The sequence below is a fragment of the Lonchura striata genome, chromosome 2, assembly GCF_050655825.1.
Source record: "Lonchura striata isolate lonStrDom1 chromosome 2, ASM5065582v1, whole genome shotgun sequence".
In the NCBI taxonomy this organism is placed as follows: Eukaryota; Metazoa; Chordata; class Aves; order Passeriformes; family Estrildidae; genus Lonchura; species Lonchura striata.
In genome coordinates, this window is record NC_140704.1 from 62,335,057 (window position 1) to 62,355,410 (window position 20,354).

A 20,354-nucleotide genomic window follows, 5' to 3' on the forward strand; every position below is an offset into this window, starting at 1 on the left:
CTAGTTTGTGTATTCACTCTGGACTAGAACCATCAGTTTGGTCATGTTTCCATTATTGGGTTCTGGGGGGCTTTTTGGTGCACTGAGACACAGCAATGTAATTCTCCAAGTGTCCTTTTCCTTTCATCTTTCTGATTGCACACTATATTAGCCATCTTTTCTGCCCTCTAAGTAATTCCAGAACAAAACCTTAACTCTACCTCACTGTATCTTTCTCAGGAAACTTACACGATTCCTGAAAGTTCCTCCAATTTTTCCTCCATCTTGCACAAAATGCTTGTAGAGATTTTCCCTTGTGATAAAGCAGCAGGAAACCAACAGACCAAAAATCAAAGCTTGACTTGGCTTTCATCTAAAAATGTCATTATGCTTCTCTCTTTACCTTCTCTAAGCTAGAGCACTATAAACGCCCTTATGATCAGCCTATCTGTTATGACTGTTCACCTCCAGGGGCTTAACAAGTGTGCACCATGGCTGCCCAACACACCAACAGTGACAGAAACTGAGAGTCACTGATGCAAAGCTCTAGAAGACTTTAGGAAAAAGAAATCTGATGACAGCCCAAAGTCCTACAATGACTACAAGTTTTCTACTAAATGCTATGTGTTATGTTTAAAGATGATTGCAGCAGATACCTGCATAATTCAAACTACTCTCTTGTTCATTGTTCCTGCTATCAGGTGTCAGGATACACCACCTTGCTGGAAGATCTTTTGAAATCTTAACTTTGGGATATACTCAGTAGTCTTGTCTAAATAAATAAATTATGCCTCTCTAGAGGGGATCTTCATAATCTCTTCCCACATCTAGTTATAACTGACAGGTTGAAGGGAAGATATATCATAGCAGAGGTCTTCCTCTTCGTGACTGCTATGACTCTGCTCCAGGAATGACTGTGTACCTGCAGGGCCTGGCTAAAGTCCTCCCTGAAATGTGAAGCTGCTGCTCCATAAAGCTGCAACATCTGACAGACCACAAGTATTGATCACCCTCCTTTGAAGGATGGCCAAAAAGCAAAATTGCCAAAAGCATCGTTGACTTCTGAAAATGTGCATTAAAGGCTTATCTTAGGGTTGCACTCAAATGTTTAAAGCTTTCCCTGCAGGTGGTCAGGCTAATCCTCTCCCAGACTGAACCAGTGCACAATCAGCTCCCAGCTCCCTGGGGTATGGCTCATGCAGTTCCCCAGTAATCCATGGCACGGGCCTGTCCCAGCTCATCAGCCCTCTGGGAAGCCAGGGTGTGCCATGTCACAGCACAGAACCAGCTGGCAACACCGTGCAGGTCTCACTCTAGGTGATGGAGACATGACCCTATTTATTACCATCTCCCAGGAGAACGTGGCCATTTCTCACAACACCATTGTCGAGTATTTCCTTCAGGCATCATCTATTGAAATGGGGCCGCTAGTGTGTCATTCCAGGCCTTCTCAATAAAAGTACCCAGCTGCAGCCTAGCACTGTTTACAGAAAGCTCCTTCTTCCTTTAATTGCAACCTCTTGTTTAAAATATCCACTGCCCATCTGCCCTCCCTCCCCCAACAAGCACATAGGTGGAAATTCTCTTGCTCAGAGGTTCACAGTACTTCATGAAATATTAAATTAGAATATGGCTGGTTTAAAACAGCTACTAATGCCTTTCTTCTACAGCCCACAAAGCATTCTTGTAACCAAAGCCACAAAAAAGGAGGTCTTTTTAAATGAACTGTGTGGATTGATTCACCGATTACTGTTTCTTCCTCCCCTTTATTGTTTCCCATCAGAGCTGGCAAATCGCTCTCAGAGCACTCGCCAAACCATGCTATACCTACTCTTACCTCTGCTATTTCCACAGTTATTTTCAGCTAGGTAAATGATCTATTAGTTTCCAACCACCCTAATATATATGCTTCCAATTAAAAATTGATTAAACTGTCCAGCTTTCTTGAATAAGTGATCAGCACAGAGTCCAGCAACCACCTCCATTCAGTCTTGAATGAAGGGAGAAAAGCCTGGAGGGACCAATAGGATCCTAATTACCCAGCTTAGTGCTCAAGGCAGCCCTGGAGAGGACAAGGAGACTTTGGCCATCAGTAGAGAGACAGGGGCTTCTCCAGTACACAGTTTGATCTACTCCAGCTGGAAATGTAAGGTTTTCTTTTTTTACTGAGGTGCCCACAGCAGGTACTGCAAGTTTCCTGCATGAAATTCAATATGTTTCAAGCCACTGAGGCTCCATTACCACTCAGTCTGAGTCCCCACACACTGACCTTCCCTCAGAAATTACCTGAGAGGTGGCACTGATGGTATTTCACAGAGTGCAATGCATGCAGAGAAAAACAGCTAAGTCAATGGGGAGTCCCTTCCTCTGCTGCCTGGAGTTTCCAAGCTGTCTTTGGAAATGAATCAAATTCATGTCTTCCATGAAGCAGTCCAAAAGTAGTAGCAGCAGCTTGGCCAGGGAGACACTGATTTTGTTCTTCCTCCAGTTCTCATCTGCCAGCACAGTCTTTATTTGATGCATTCACCATATGCACATTTTTTCCAGAACAAGAAAATCAGGACACTTTTTTCTATCACCACAGCCATATATCCAAAGTACTGTGGAGAATCCTTTTTTTTTTTTTTTTTTTTTTTAGCTTGCAGACATTTTCCTGGAGTAAATGGAAGGTATCAGGACATGCCTCAGGAGTCTAACCACGTTACCCTTATACCCTTACCTATTCCAATGCTTTAATTTTTTGCCATGTGCTATTCCTCCTTTGCCCACCACCTGCTGCTCTCCCCATCATTCTTGAAATCACAAGCACATTACATATCCCAATCATTTAATTTTTACCTGTGCTTTTATGTCCAACCGATGCACCAGAGGGATTAATTTCACCTAGGAAAGTCACAACCAGAATTGCTCTGGTCCTCTTTCTCTTCACTTCGCTTTTTTCTCATATAGCAACTATGACAGATGCACTTTATTGTTTATGTGGAAATACAGCAAACGTTTCCTGAGGGAATAAGATCTCAAATTTTCTCCCATCTACATCCAACCACCATCCTGTGCACCTTCATATGCAGGTGGGATGAAGGGGTTAACAGCCCCACAGCTCCTTGCCCTGCTTCAGGATCTCTCTGTTACAAACATATTTTAATACCCCTGAGATGGAGGGCAGATACTTCATTTGACAATACAGAACCAACATTGATGCAGTGCTCTTCATCAGAGGCATATCAAAGTTGTACCAGGGAAAGTTGTAGCTGCTTCCCCATTTTACTGGGAAAATGAAGTAAACCAGACTGAAACAACTTGCATAATCACACAGCAAATGGTGGGAGATTTAGTAACAGAATCCCAAATGCTGCTCAGTCCAGGATTTTATGGATTGGACAAAGGTGACAGACTCAGTATGCCTTCTTGGTAAGTCAAAACCACAAGTCCTTTGTTTTAAAAAGGATTATGAAAACTCATGGTCTGTCTTACTGCAACACTGGTGCTCTTGCCACCCTTTCTATGCCATTTATGCAATTTGTGCATTATCAGGGAGGTATAATTCTAAGTGAGAGAAGCCCAACTAGAAATATGTGAGCTCTCCCAAGGGAAACATCAATGTATGGTGACCAACCCAGGGAAATGAAGGTCAACTCTATAAGAAAAGAAAATATTGTAAGGTATTTAAGACTCTTTCAGTGACAGCAGAGTCTAGAGTGTGTTTCCAATGAATTACTGTATTACATTCATACCCGTTGGTGGTTATCCCTTTTCCCATTCATCCTCCAGACTTATTACTGATGGTTGATTTAATACAGCCTTACCCAGCTGAGAAATAACAGAGGTACACTTGCATGGCCTCCAAAAAATATGTGCAAATATATTTTTTTTTTCTCTTTTTTGTTTGTTTTTCTCTTTTCTTTCCTTCTTTTGAGACACTGAGAGATTTCATAAGCTGTTTTGCTGGGAAAGTCACATGTTGCAGACTTAACTTGTAAAGACTTCCAAAATGCAATCCTTGGAAAAATAGAGTGAGTATGCATATACACAGCTGTAATTCAACATATACTTCCTCTAAACACTGAACAGTTTTCCCTACTTAGAAACTTTCAACAAAGTCCCATCTTGCCTGAAAATATAAGGGAGAGGATCAAGTAAAATGTTAGCAATCAGTAGTAGCCTGCACAGGATGCTGGTCCACCAATGAATATTGCTTTTTGGCATACAAATCAGAAATAAAATATCCCTTTTGCACATTTTCAATGACAGGCTCAACTCTGTCACAGATCAGAGTTACTTATCCAAAGTATCCAGTGCTGTACAAGAGCCAGAAGGCCACAGAAAATGACAACATCCAACAAAAGGCACATCAAGCTTTGGAGAAAACCACCCCAACCATAACAGGGAAGATACAGGGACAGCCAAAGTGTACTTGTTAATACAATTAAGTAAATCAGCAGCCTTATAACAAGAGTATTTATTAATATAAATACATACTTACAGGAGACAAATTGTTTGCAAGCCACACACTGACACTTACCTGACTCAAGAAGTCTGGGCTAAATACCAGTTATTAAAAAAACAAAACAAAACAAAAACAAACAAACAAAAAACCCCAACAAAAACCCAAACAAACCCACATACAGAAAACAAAGGTAAAAGGATGAAAGGAGGAGACGAATTGCAATAAATCACAACAAAAATCCCATTCGCTGTATTATCCACTGACAAATTAAATAAAAATTCACTTGCTCCCAGAGAAAGAAGGGAAAAAGGAGAATCACAAACTCAAGGTTTCAAAGGCTGCATTTGTAAATGTCTCCTCCCAGGTCTAACACTGCATTGCCAATGCCTGTATGAATAATGACCTATCAAGCAAACAACCTAAGAACACTTCACACTTCAAGTAGCTTCAATGTCTTGGTTGTGATCTCTCTGTTCATAGTTCGATAAATAATGGAGGATACAAACCTGCACATTCATAATTGTCTCATCTAAAATGGAAACTGGGCTCAGGTCTGGCTGAAAATCCCACTTTTTGAGGCTGCTTGCAAGTGAATTTTAGTCCCAGTTCACTACAGATGTGTTTGGCTCACATGAGCAGAACCAAGTTTCCTACAACAGCTCAGTCTCAGGACTGAGCTCAATGGCAAAAGGACACCTCTTGCTCACACTTCATTAATGCCCACTCCTAATATTTACACTAGAAACTACATGGAAAACTAGAGGAAGTTACCTGTAGTGGCTACAAGAAGGGACCTGTAGCTACTTACAAGCTACTCAGTTTTGGTAAACCACAGTTGGCATAATTCACTAGAGCTAAGCACACATTCAAATATATAAAGAAGAGTTTGTTCCTTGGCTGAGGGCAGAATAATAATATTGGACAGAACAGCTAAATGTATCAGTGGAATAGTTAAGCACAGGAGTTGGACCACATGGAAAACAAGACCCACATTTAAAGCTCTGCTGGGAACAAAGTATGAAATTAGCTGTTTCTGTCACATGCCTTGTGTCTCCAGAGGTATCTACATAAACACTGCGTAGTGCAACATCATCTTGCTCATGCTAATATTTTCTACAGGTCATTGTAATTTTCCCTCTGTCAATACAATCTTCTTGAGGAGGTGGAAGGACTCCCATAATTTGCTGGCAAAGCCAAAACCCCTTTCAGGTTATAAACACATCTAAGGACATGCAGGTTTGCCCTCTACTTGCCTCAGCCAACTGCATGGTAGGACAGGACTCCAGGAATTAGATCAAAACTGCCACTTTCCAGAACTCACAACAGTTCTATGTAACACTCGAGGGAATGAACACGGTCAGGAACAGCAATGCAGCACCATGGTTCCAGCACAATTTTTGCATGTGATTTGGTTAAAAATTACCCTTGAAAAGTACTAAGTGGTCAAAAAGAAGATTAAGTAGTAAAGCATTTTTCATTTGGAAACTGCTGTTTTCCTTTAGGCAGAGAAGAAGTTTTAGAAAAAACTTATGAGGTTTCCCTAGATCAGAAGGGATTATACTTTAAGCATGTTTTCTGTCTCATTGATGTTGTAGCACATATATTTAAGACACTGCTATGGATAACAGATGGGAGAAAGAAGGTAATCACACTACCAATTCAAGTGTCACATAGCAGGCTGTATTGAATTTAAAATCTCGTCACAGAAAGACATGAAGAGGACTGAAACATATATTAGTAAAATCTGAGCCATCCAATTTACACTGAAGATGAATTATGTATTATGTATTATGAAATGTATTTGAACAAGGTGCATCTGTCACTTTCAGAGCTATCTACAGACACATCTACTTTATTCAGTGAAGTATATTACTGATTAGCTGCATGCCCAAGATTCCTTAGGAATCACCATCCACATATTCCCAACAGTATATAAAATAACAAGTTCTGGGAGAGGAAGGAGAGAAAAAAGAGAAGACTCAGAACTCATTGTGCCTGAGCATCTAATTCTGCCTTCATGACAAGGGAGTCCCACTGCAAAAACAGATCAGCCCTCAGCAATGATTGAAGTGGCCATGCAATATGGCTGTGATCTGACTTTATACTCTCAGGTTGGTGGATTTTTTGGTTTAGGTTTGGATTTTTTTTCCCAATTGCCCAACTGTCAGAAATACTCTCTTAGCAGGGGTAGTGTCAAACCAGAAATTCAGTGAGTTATCTGTGGGAATTTGAACGGGGCATTTCCTCCCTTACACTAAAAGTCTCTAAATGTTTTCCCCTGAGAATCATCTGCCACTTACATCAGCTTCCTCTGAGAGCCTTGAACACTGCCAGCCTGAAAACCAGGTAAGTTTTACAGCTGATTAAGCCCTAAATCAGTGTGCTATGGAAAATAAGGTATTTCAAAATAATAAAAAACACTGGCTTCACCACATACCCCATTGCAAAGATGGGCCAGCAACAATCAATAAGACAGCAACATGCACGAACCTCTTGGGAGACTATCAAGAGGTGCTTGTGCTGAAGATTCTTGAAGTCACCTGGAAGTAGTTGGTGAAAAGAGAGATAGTTTCAAGAAGCCTGTGTGCAGGAGAAAAAAGTAATCAAAACACCAAAATGAGTTAGCCTTGTACTCTTACTGTACCTGCAGAGATACAAACAGTGAGTAGAAGCCTTCTGGACACTGTCGATGATTTCAAGAAACACAAAAACAGATCAGGTGTTAACATTTAATTTTATTTATAAAAAAATTGTAGAACGTATTAAATACAAACATTTGGAAAAAGTAATCAAGGCTTCGCTAAGATGCCCAAGAAGAGGAAGACAGAGAATCAAGAAGCTTACCAGATTTAGACTTTTTAAACTAGTGGAATAATTGCTATAATTTTTCACTGACATCTTTATAGGTGGTAGCCATTATAGCAACCAAAGTTATTATCCCTTTTAAAAAACAGATATGATTTGCCATATCTTCCCATTCAACCACAAAATGTAAGGAAGCAACTTTTTCCAGGTTAAAAAACTGAGTAATAAATACTATTAATGCATTTATCCATTTCCTACATTCTAAAACACTAGACATTTGCTTATAATCACACATGGATATCAAGTTTAGCCCCAAAAAAATTTGATTATACATTTGAAATCTGGATATCCAATAAGGTGTTATAAACTTTATACATTTTCCAGTGAACATCAAAATGAGGACCGTGTTTTGAAGTACAGAAACAAAATAACTGAATGCATCATCTACATTACAAAGGCCAACTACTAAGAGGTGAATTGAGTCTAGTCATACCTCCAGATAGCTGGAAAGTTCTACAAATTGCCACTGAAAGGCTGGTTGGAAGACAAATCATGTCACCTTCTCAGTCTGTGTTAGCTCCTCTCCCTCTCTAAAAGGCTAAAGGTGAGAACTGTAGCTCTCTCTTCTGGACCTGTGGTAATTAGGGAATAAACCATCATTCTGCTCTCTACATGGACAAACCAGATTCAAGTGGTCTTAGACTGCTGTTGCTCTTATACTGCTCTTACTTGCAGTATGTAGTACACACTGACCACTACAGAAGATGTTGAAGGCAGACACTGCAGAAAATACCCCTTCTGCCTTTCAAAAAGAGAGAAGCACTTCCACTCACTGACAATGTGGCATTCCCTCTGTCTTCCCAGCTTACCCAGTATCTGCTTTGGAGCTGCAGCATAATGCACACTGATGTTGGCTATATGGCCCTAAAGCCAAACTCAGTTCAAAAAAAAATCCTGTTCAGGGGACTGACTCTTTGGACATAACCAAACAATTTAAAAAAAAACAATGCAGGTTAATCTTGGACACATGAAAATTAACAGATATCTCCTATTCTGCCTTGTATGTGTCAGAACAGTAAAAGAACTGGCAACTTACCAGCACCCACAGCATTACTACTGAAAGGACAGGAGTGTTATAGGACACACAGTGTTGGCAGCCAGCTGCAGGAAGGACTGGCTGGATACCTGCAAGACCATAGGCAGAATACTTCTGACAAAGCTGCCCTCTGGGGGCGGGCTGATGCTGCCCTACGTATCCTATTATGAGTAGAGATTTGAACAAATGGACCCGCATCCTGAACGTGTGTCAGACCCTGTTACCGAGGAAAACATTTTCCAATTATTACATCTACCCTCAGAGCACAGAAGGGACTGCCAATGTGGACACTGCTGGGCTGGAATTGTTAACCAGACTATTATTTGCAGATCAACATCTTCAGAAACAGCTAAATACCTCTCTTACCAAGCAATCACAGAGCAACTGCTGGATATAACAAAGAGGCAGTGGTTCATTTAGCTGCAAGCTTGAAAACAAAGTCACTTCCAGCACTTGTCCCAAATCCAGCAACATCCCTTACTGCAACAAAGACAATATTATCCTGCTCTCATCATGCTCAGTACACTTCAAGCACTTAGTGCAATGAGAACCCTGATGCAGGCTTGATCTCAGATGAAATGGAGAGGTCAGTTCCACCCCATTTCCTTTTTTCCTTTTAGGCAATTATTGATATGCAGGACCTGTATTTCACAAGCCATAACATATTTTTTTAAGATACTTAACAACAGATATTTAACAGCCAGAGTTTACTTGGCCTAAAAGCCTTGTTCCCAATCCAAAGAATTCACTGCCACCTGCAAGCAGGAAATCACATGTAGAGGAATCTTGTGAAGGAATGGGAGGCCAGAGTACCAAAGGAATTGAAAGAGACACAATTTGGATACTACTTAGTATGCTGATGGCTTCTCACTCAGTGCTCAGCTTTTAGCATGATATACACCACACTTGAACAAATGAAGGGTTTGGTTTTAGTTTTCTATCTTGCCTGTTTGGGTGGTACTTTTTATTTTCTAGAATCTTCAAGAAAAGTGGGCCTTCCATCCTCCAAGTCAAAGACAATAAATCATGATCTTGGCATCAGGGCCACCCCATATTACACCATCAGAAATCAATACACTGCCCAGCATCCCTACTGACATGTTTGAAGTTACACTTTTTCAAGCCACTTGACTCAGGCAATGGTTCCATTCCAGAAACACACAACATTACAAGAGCAGATTATGGCCCCTAGTTTCAGCCTAGTTTAAAACATATTGTACAAATGCATTCCCATAAATCTGATCACAGCAAAATAGATAGTGGTGTTTAAATGGCAGGAAAGTTGAATTCCAACAACTCAATCTTTAAACCAGTGAGAAATATGGGCAATTTTAAAAGAAAACAATAAACTCCTCATATACAGACATTTTGAAATATACGTGCACACGCACTCTCGCACACACACGCACCCACTTACTTCACTCAGTGTTAGATTAAGATTACACAAGGCAATTTTCAAGGTTGCATTTACAACCACAATGACAAGAACAGCATTTTTGAGGTAGCTGAAGTCAAAGAGCAAACCACAGCACAAGCAAAGAAACAGGTGCTCGCACTCACACCGAGCCCACTCTTTGGAGACGTGTTATGGTGTGCGCAGGGGTGTGTGCTGAAGAGGCACGTGTTCCGTGGGGAATGGAGCTCAGTGGCTCTGGAGACATGATCAACTATGCTCCAGAAAAGCTTATGTTGGGAGACCAGATGCAAAGTCAAGGGACCACGGCGTAAATCACTGCACATCAGCTGAGCTGTGGTAACAGCCTGGGCACTCTTGGTCTGTGGCAGCTCTGCCGACAGCTCAGTCTCACGGGCACTGAAGCACAGACAGCTGTGGCGGTTGAAGGTGTTATTACTCAGAGCTGTCTGTCCCACTTCTCTCCTAGATGCCACTGCTGGGGAAAGGTACTTGGGCCCCTGTCTCACCTGCTCCAGCTTTCAGCCTGCACTCCAGCTCATGCCCACCTCCACAGTATTACCTGCCAATGGACTGTGAACAGGAGCAGCAGAGACACAGACTTGAGTTCCCTTCTTCAGGTGCAGTTAACACCTTTGCCCCACTACGAGTGCAGAGATGCCAAACTGCCACAGCTTGAATCACCAGACCTCATCTCTCCAAGCCCTTTGCTAGACTACGACAAGAGGAGTTGAGCTAACCTCACAGCAAATGCCAGGCAATGTGGGCAGAAGGGGACATAGCTGTGGCTGTCAAACTGCCTCAGCCACAGTAACTGGATCCTGTCCCTGGGCATAAACAGAGCTTGATCCTGCCCAAATTACCAACTTGTGTGAAACGCACTCATACACACACATACATAATGTCATCAAGAAGATTTCTATAAATCAACAGTTTGCATGGTTCACTGCTGAAAGTCTTGAAGATGGGATGAAAAACATGGCAAGATGTTTTGCAAAAGTAGAAAGAAAAAAAAACATCAACCTCTTGCAACTAGGTCTCTGTTGTGTAGTTGCTGTATGAGAGTGATGGCACAGATGAGAAGTTGTTATTCCACTGCCTTCCTCCAGTAGTCTGATGCAACTCTGCCTGCTCTTTGTATTTGCTCAGAAGATTTTTGGCTTCTTGCAGATCCTGAGAAGAGTTTTCCCCATATTCTTCTTTCAGCCACTGCCTGAACTGGAGAAATTGAAAAGATATATACAAAATGATTAAACATGAAATGGATGGAGAAGTAATTCTTCTTCCTGTCCTACAGAATTTCAATAACCTTTAGGATCATATACAGTTTAAAGAAAAGCATTGCAAATATTGCATGTCCTTCAACAGCACCACAGAATGCACAGCTGAGATTTTAAATCACATATTTAAAATCACTGAGACCCCTTGTATCTTCTGAAATGACACATCTGTGGAACAGCTTGCCTGACTGGAGTAATACACAGTAAGGAACACCTGCTGGGATAGGACATCCTAGACTTAAAATCTCCCTGGTCTTGCTGTATACATAAACAATAAGAGGAATTAGCATAGAAGCCAATATGGTCAGCCAACTTGCCCAAGTCACAAAAGGCTGTAAGAGGGTTGAAGATCAGAAAGTGAACCACTTTTACAGGTTTTTGATCCTGAGCCCACAAACACCAGTAGTAAAAAATGTGGTGTGGATATCCAAATAGGTGTCTTCTAGGAAGAAATATTCAATGAGTTTTATAAGCTATAGAATTGGGCGCCATATGTTACTGATATGAATGACTGAATATGGTACATGGTAACATAGGTACCAGGCCCAGCTGATGGTCAGTCTAGCTCTGTACCCTGCTTTGAGAGCAACCAGACATAAATGATGAGAAAAGAATCAACCAATGGCAGGACAATAATATTGGGACCTTTTCCCTGGCCATTTCCTCAGTTTGCAGCAATTTTCAGCTCAGGTGATTTCAGAGGCTGAGGCAGCATCTTTGTGTTTCATAACACAAATTAATTCTTTGTCATGAAATCTCATTTTAAACCTGCAGTTTTTTACCACAAGATACCTGTATGCCAACAAGCTCCATAAGTGCATATTGTATAAATCCCCAGCTCCTTTTCTTTGATTTGGACCTGCCAACAGATAACTGCCTCATAGGAAAGAGTGGAAATTTCACATATTCACTTCTTCTATCCACTCAACTTTGACACTTCTTTGCCTGTTGGAGAATTTGAGTCCAGCTGAGAACAATTCCAGCTGAGGAACTGTCCAATTCCTGACAATTTTGTCGAACTTACCTGCAAAAGCAGCTAGTAAACACAGTAAACAGTAAACTGTTGTGTCCCAGTGGGGATAATACTAAATTTACAAACCTTAACCTTCATAGCTTTGTTCTGTTTGGGGCTCATGAAATAGCTTGATACATAAAGATAATTTATTAGGATATTGGGAGACAAGATCTCAACATAGATGCTTCCTCCTATTCCTTAAAGAAGTCCTCAGGCAAATCTGAAGCCTCAGGCTACCATGTGGAAGCTTGCAACAGGTGCAAACTATGTTGTGACCTTAGTGACTAAACCTCATTCTACAAGACCAAGATCTAGAGGACAACATTCCAGAGAACCACAGGATACCACCACCCTTTAGTGGAACAGCAAATCACCAAATGCTGCTGAAATCTGAAAAAAGTTCACGCCCTTGGCAGATGGCACCATTCCACTAAAATCAGGTGTGTAAACAGACACCTGCTGAGGATGTGGTTGCTCTTAAGAGACAGTAAGAAACTACAGCCCAGCCAGTGAATACAGGTGGATACTTCTTTTTGCAACCTACTGCCTCCCCCTCAGTGAATAAAGACAGAATGCACAGTCCATGGTGAATGAAAAAACAGAGACGTTACTGTCTTTATCAGGCTATTTGCATACAGCCTTAATTGTCATTGCTGTTAGACTAAACCAATTAGAGTAGAAATGACTGTAAGGGAGGAAGGAGACAAGTCTGGAAAGTCCCTCTCTGACTTTTGTCTCTTAAAAATCAGTTATTCTACCATTTACACCAGTTCCAAATGATCCAGGAAACATTCAGTTAAATATTAAAAAAGAACGCAAATATTTACAGTTGCTAACTGCATCATGCAAAACTAATGGTAATTTCTAAACTCTGAGCTTTCTGCAGCAGAATGACAGGGATGGGATAAAAAAAAACAACATTCTTTGTCTCGTGTATTTTGCTTTCCGACTTTGGTTCACCGCTGTTGTTGTTATTTTCAATAAGCACAATAGGCACAAAAGCCCACACAACAACAACAACAACATGCTGAGCAATGGAAAATGGAAGGGACAGCCACAGTAGGTTGGTAATGTAAGTGGAAGTCACCAATCACCCACAGGGAGCAGGTCTTCTGCTTAGGATGGGGTTTTTTTGGAGTAAGAAACTAGTTTTTGTTTTATGAAACTCCTTTGTCAGTCCAACTCTTTTGTTGATTCTCCCAGTGCTACAAAATCTTCAAAGGCTAATAAGAAAATAAAGGCTCAGATCTGAGGCTGCCCTAAACATCAAAAAGTATATTAACTCCTAGCCACAGAAGGTGGGAGGACTTGGGTTATGGACAAACCATAATGAGGACTTAGTTTAACTCTTGGATATGAAAGATTTGTGATGATGATTTCTTTCCTGCTTACTAGTCCAAATGAATGTGTTGGGGGAAACCCACTACTTTTATGGAACTGGTAGTTATAGGTTGGCCTTTTACCTGTGTTCTGAGAATGCACCTTTTACCTTTTATCCCCCTAAAGATGTTAATCTTGAACTGTGTCTTAGCTCACATGAAGCAACTACTAGATTGACAGCACAGCTAGGCAGGAGGTGTTTAGATGCTGTCCTTCATCCCTTCTCCCACCCAGCATCCCCTGACACCTTCAGATCTATCCGTCTCCTTCATGGAACTGGCTGGGCTAAGAAGCCATTCCCTCAAATGGGAATTCCCTCAAAGCAAAAACAGGGAGTCAGATAAACCACACAGACCACAAAATAATGAGAAGTAGCCCATGATCTGACTTGGGAGTTGTATTTCACAGCTCTTTTTTGTAGTTCATTTACCTGATCAACATCATGTTTTTCGAATTCCTGCAGCTGTCTCTGGAAGCCCATGTTTGGATTGGCACAGGACCTTGCTGCACGGACAACTGACAGTGCATCTTCCCAGCCAAAGTCTGTGATGGTCATGATGTAGGCAACCACCAGTGTGACACTCCTGGACACACCTGCAAGGCTGCATGGAGAAGAGGGTGCAATACACTGAAGCAGTGCTGTGCTTCACCTGTCACAGCTAAAAGCATTACATCTCAACATCACTGCTGTGCTGCTTGCCATGGGGAAGAAATATTATAATATTTGAGTTAAATAGTTTTATTGCTACTTTTTCAAATGCAGCAGAAGAAAATTACATGATTAAGAAAGTGGGTTTTGAGTGGTAACTCATATGTGGCTGAAAAGGAAGAAAAAAGTATTAAGTAGTCACAAAAGCAGGGGACAGTGCACACATTCTAAGTTAGATTTGGGTTTTCAAAAGGCAGAAGTAAGTCACCCTTTCTTTCTTCTGTTTATAAAGATCTGAGCAGTGAAATAAGACTGTTTCCTCTCCATCATGAACAAAGGCTGCAATTTCATGGGGCCAAAATGAACTTTAAATGAACCAATAAGAGGTACATATGTCTGGTTGTTTGAGTTCCTCTTTCTGCTATCCACTGCATTGTGCAGCTAAAACTCTCAGGACTCCATTTTCCCCAGATGAAAAGCTGGGATAGAGTAAGAATCATTCATGATGCCTGGTTGGACAACACTGGACAAACTCAGAGTTATTTCTATTCAGAGTATAAAGAATGTGTTAGAGTTATATTTACCACAGTAAAAATAAAGAGTTACCAGTCTCTTTCACCATTTTATGTTTCTGAATACTTCACAAATTTAAATATATGTTTTTTAAAACTCAGTATTCAGACTACTTATTCCTGTTTTCTGTACACCAAGACTGACCAAATGGCTCATGCACAGCCCTGTCACGAGTCAATAGCAAAGTGAGGATTTATACTCAGGGTCTGTGTACAAGTCCAGTGTTCCAATGAGATTACTCTGATACCAAATATAGACTCAGGTATGTCTTTTGGACACAGCACAAAGACCACAACCAATAGCAGAGAGCAACAAAAACCCAGGGTGGGATTTCCTTTTATATTCTTTACAATCCCAGGAGCATATCTCCAATCAGGGTCTTGCTATTAACAAATGCAACATTTGAATGCTTCAGCAGTTTTAAGAAGAGGGAAAAAAATCAATTTCTGTTCAAACAGGTTTTTTTGACAACTCTGAAGTCACTAACACAGCTGTTTAAGAAACTAATCGAATTATTAGAATTATGTAAACCACATTTAGGAATACAGCAATTAAAATGATGAGAAATAAATAGCATGTCTTCAGCCAACACATTCCTAGTTAAATAAATCCCACAAAGGTGTTTGATAAGAGAGGGTCAAGAAAAATCTCTCAGGCTCCTTTCATCTCCAAGCAGCTGCCCATCCCAGAGACTCAAGCATCCTCGCATAAGACTTTAATAGCATTTGCAAATCTTTTGGGGCTTTTTGAATAAAGGGGGCAATTCAGTCCAAGAGGATTTTGCTACAGAGTGGAGATGACCACTAATTTATTAAAACTATGAACATCCAAATCAAGGTAGAGAAACCCTTAAAAAGAATTTTTTAGCAAGCCGTATACATACCAGTGAACTAAGCAGCCTTCACCTGTGAGCCGGCACTCATGGATAAATTTGATGCTCTCTCTGAAATGCCTTGCTCTGAAAACAAAAGCAGAAGGAGGATAAAGAAAGTGCTGCATTTAGTAAAATCACTACTTAGAAAGAAAGAAATATATCCGAAAGCTCACCTCACGCTGTTTCTAGAATTTAGAACTGAATACAGGTCTTACAAAGTAAAATTTATTGTCTGCCAATGAAACAGAACTCACTGGCATAAGTTATTCGCCACTCTATCCAAGTAAGAAACTGGTATTTTAGGCACTACAGTGCGATAAACTTTATTCTGATGACTGTCAAGTCTGTATTTCGGTTTGTGTTTGATACTTCTTAAAAGCAGTGACTTGATCTCACATGTCCTTGTGTGCTCAGATGTCTGGTGGAACTCAGCACAGCTACACGAGCAGTTCTCCAGATGTAATGTCTCTCACAAAGAAACACTACCTACTACCCAAACTTATGCTTAACTCTAACTGCACCTCCTCCTTCAAGCCATATGCTAGGGCATGTCTAAACATTAAGACTTTCTGCTTGGCTATGTGAAATCACTCCCTTTTGTCTCTGCTATGAAAAAATTCTCAATTCAAGCCCTCTTTTCTTTAGTTCCTTCCAGTCTTCTTTCAGACAGCAGTACCCCTTCTGCCCATATTCAGGGTGTCAGCCCACCTGTTTTAAAGGAGCAGAGGAGAAAACATAGAGAAGACTGTTGGCAAACTTTAGGGTTATAATCTCATTATCCTTTACACGTGCCCCTTTCATTTTTAGCGAGGCATAGTGAAGGATAGCGAGTGGGCAGCTGTCATGTGAGTGAATGAATATATAGAACTGCCTCTTTGCATCCCAGTTCCAAGTTGCACACCCCACCTTTGGTGCTGCCTGCAGTTTACCACAGCTGCAAGCAGCACCTCTTAGCTCAACAGAGCTGGACTTCACAGTGGCCTTTGAGTGCTCTTGCAATTCAAGCTCACAAGCAGTAGTAATGCAGGCAACACAGGCAGAGGAAAGAGGTTCTGAGGGGGCAGTCATTGCCAGGCCTGTCAGCAAGGGCAAACCTGAAAGCACATTGCGCTCAACACCCATGAAACACAACGTCCTGTATTCAAGATGTTTCCCCTTTCTGAGTGAATATTATACCACAAGGGTAAAAGAAAAAAAACCTCAGCCCAGCACCAGCAGCCACACAAAAATCAGGAATACCCACATAAAAAGAAGCTTCCCTTCCTGCCTAACAGTGCAGCTGCCGATACTGTAAACACTCCTGACCTGAAGGACAACACTGATGCAACAGGATGCCACTGCCTGCAGAACTTGCAAAGGAAACTCTAACTGGAATAAACAAAAAGAAGATCCCAAAGCCTGGTGCTCCCTCTCCAGTCAGTTCCTGCATCACTGGATACAACATGGAAAACACAGCTAGAGAAGACCTGAGCAGCTTATTTGGAAAATCTCAAGGCACAATGCAATCCCCTTGGACAGTAGGTCAGCTCAGGGTTTTATGTTTCTCAGGGAACTGATGAAGCATGTGGGATAAGTGAAGACAAAGCCTTACAAATGCATGTGTACTCCAACTGCCACACCAAACCACTGTAGCTGGCTGAGCTCTAACAAATCATGGTGCTCAAGTCTGCCAGGGGAGCACAAGAGGTTTCACATAAACAAACTTAGAGGACAAATGAGATCTCTGGCTATGTGTGCAAGAGGCTTTGCTATTGCACAATGAAAAGCTTAGCTGAGATTGAAAAAATTCACTCACCTAACCCTGGCTAGGTTGTATTGACAACCTGATCTTCTCATCTTTTCTCTTTCTCTCTAGAAAATCTGGCCAGGAGGGTAGCTTCATGCACAAGTGAATTCATTTCAATGGTCTCACAGAAGTTTTGGTAAGACACTTCCAACACTCTGGTTTGAAAAATATCTGTGACTGAGCATAACACTTTTGCAAGGTACTAAACATCACGAACTCCATTCACCCAGTTTTCTTCACCCTTCATCACTGCTGACACTCAGTCTGCTGGTGTCCTTTCAAGTGTGTTTATAGACATTCATGAAAATGAGAATAGTCACATCTAGAATTAGTGCTGCTCTATAGCACCCTGACCCTTCCTCATCTCGAGCCAGAGAAAAGGAGCTATGTACTCCTCCACAACCCTATGGCCAGGGTCTCTTCTGGAGCCAGTAGACACAGTTGCCTAAACTCATTTTCAAAGTTATGGTAAAATCACATTCAGATGAAAACAAAGATTGAGGACCAGTTAGCTGTGTGGCAAGTGCCAGACACAAAGAAGAATGGTAAGTCTTACAGTAACCACAAAACAGTTGACTATCATCTCTAACAGGAAAGCACTTGACAAATGTGTTGATTTGCAGCCCATTTGTTGGACTTCAGGACAATTTATTACATGATATCTGACTCTTGCATCTCCCAGCTGAAAGCTGGGTCCTGAACTGCATCATCCTTACAGTGGGAAAACACCACAGGAAGAACCACCAGTACAACGCCCCTACCAGGATGTTGTAGAAGCTATCTAAACTTATGCATTAGCATGCTGCAAAATTCAAAACTAGACCAAGAGCAGAGTTATGATACCAGAGCTATATTTTCATTTGTTGCTAGTTGGACTTCTACAAGTATTTATAAAGGTTAAAAAGACAGTGTCCAAATCAGATAGGACAAAGCATCTTGATGTTTTTTTCCTTTCATGATGTAAAAGAAAAAAAAAAAAAAAACCAAAATTTTCTCCTCTTAATAGGTCATCTGGCTTCTGTATTATCACCACTAACCACCTGATTGTTGGAGGTTAATTCCTTAGAAACAGGCAGCCAGAGACAATTAACTGGAACAGGGCAGGAAGGCAAGATTTTATTTCTATAGAAATAACTTTTTAGTGCTGACTTCTACAGAGGATGACACTTCTGGAGCAGTTACTGGCCCAAGGTAAAATTCTCACAGACCAGGAAAAACATTGATTTAAATCTAGGAAATACCTTGAATCTGAAAAGCAATTGCTTTCTCCCCATGCTTGCTAAGGGCAGAACAAGGGAGTAAACTAAAGCTTTTGAGACACTTTAGTGAACACCCACATGCTAACAGGGGAATCCCTGCTGTATTTCCCTGGCAAGTCATCCCTTGAGGAAAAGAACTCCGCTAAGTAAGTTTTCTAGGAGTAAAATATGCATTATTCACACAAGAAACCAAAGATTTTCTTCACATAAACTGAGCTGAAGTGCATTAAGAGCTCACAGTCCCAAAATTCAGTGGGTAAAAAGTTTCCAGTTGGTCCTTGCTGTTGGGACAGACAAAGGAGCAGAGTGCACCCCATCAGTTGTGCCTGTCAGCCATTGCTAAGAGAACACAAGGACCTGCAATAGAGGATACTGCATGCTTGGTTGTTTTTTTCTCCCTAGAAAGAAACAACAGAAGCTCTTTCAGAAGAAGAGGGTAGACGTGCAAAGATGTTGCAGAGGGACCAATTCCCTTCCTGTTCCCTAGCTATCCCTCCCTCCACAGTGGGCACAGGCAGTATGGGTTAACCACTCCTATATAAGACTGCATCCAGACCACACAGGCTGAACAAAAATAACTTCCTCTTTTTTTCAGAAGACTGCATGTGCAAAGCAAGCAATGGTGCTATTTGTGAGCATCATGATTTGATTTTACTTGAAGTCCTGGACTGTATAAAGTAAAAGAAGAAAAATCGGTTACTCATCAAGTTTTATTTTAAGTGATGGAATGTATCAGTATTAGAAGTAATGACGTTTGCTTGCAACCACCTGATACCAAAGCAAGTATTTTAGATGCCTGCAGCATAACAGAAACAATATTCATGCAAATATTCTATCTTCTTACTGAAGCCTTAAGAGCCTTGGTACTGTGCCAGACAGTGCAAGCACAGGAGCTGTTTTTTCAATATAGGTCCTTGATATTTAACAGTGAGGGGAATTGTACATTGATTAATGTTCATCATAAATGCCATCTTTCCTCTTTCTATTCTCAATTTATCTCTATTGACAAAGAAAGCAGATTTAGAAAATGTCAAAAATGCTACACACCTCAAAATACCAAGGAACAATTAATGACATGTGAATGTTTTCTTCTAATCTCGTATTAGCTTTCCCTCCTGAAAAGATATTTCTTTAAATTTATTTATGCTTATTCTAGATATTAAGGCCATGGAAGTTGTCCATGACAAAGGCAGTTAGCTCTCTGCGTTCTCATTACAAACCTGAAATTTAGGGGATTAGGGTGTTTTTTATTGCAGGTGGGGTGTGGTGGTTTTTTTTCCCTTCACCCAAAATCATGACAGAAATGCAGAATGAAAAGGCAAATCACACATCAAGTGCCACACTGGAATCTTTCTAGACTACGAGAAACACATGCTCTAAAAATATCCCCCAAAAGCATAAGCCAGAATATTGCTGTGATGCAAGAGAAAAGCAGTGCTGCAGTTCCTTCCGTACCTACCAGGCCTCTTTCCACTACTTCTTTCTCTACCAAAACTTGGCAGCAGGATGTGGCTGAAACCCCCCTCACCTCTCCCCAACATAAACAGTGAGCCCTAGAAGAAAGAGCTGGTCACCATCCAAGTCCTTTTGTTTTGATTTGTCTTTGGAATCAAGACTTGGCATGCTCAATTAAAACCAGGGGTAAATCAATTAGCATTACGTGAACTTTAGCAGAGATGAGAAAGAGCAAGGCTTGGACACCCTAGCTGCAGTACCTATGTCCCCAAGGTCAGAGTCACTGCAGGGCAGAAAATTCCCTGCCATGCCAGCTTATACCAAGAGCAGCAGGGACTTCTG

The 20,354-nt window shown here is 41.1% G+C and overlaps 1 protein-coding gene across 1 annotated transcript in view; it reads right to left on the bottom strand.

Moving 5' to 3' along the window:
- Window positions 1-7,141: 7,141 nt before the first annotated feature.
- DUSP22 (dual specificity phosphatase 22) overlaps window positions 7,142-20,354 on the bottom strand; it is a 42,771-nt gene continuing 29,558 nt past the window's right edge. The window contains exons 5-7 of the mRNA XM_021544772.3: window positions 15,522-15,596; window positions 13,847-14,018; window positions 7,142-10,959 (exon numbers count right to left, since the gene is read on the bottom strand). Coding sequence (XP_021400447.1) covers window positions 10,774-10,959; window positions 13,847-14,018; window positions 15,522-15,596 — 433 coding nt within the window. The 3' untranslated portion in view covers window positions 7,142-10,773. The remainder of the gene's footprint in view (window positions 10,960-13,846; window positions 14,019-15,521; window positions 15,597-20,354) is intronic.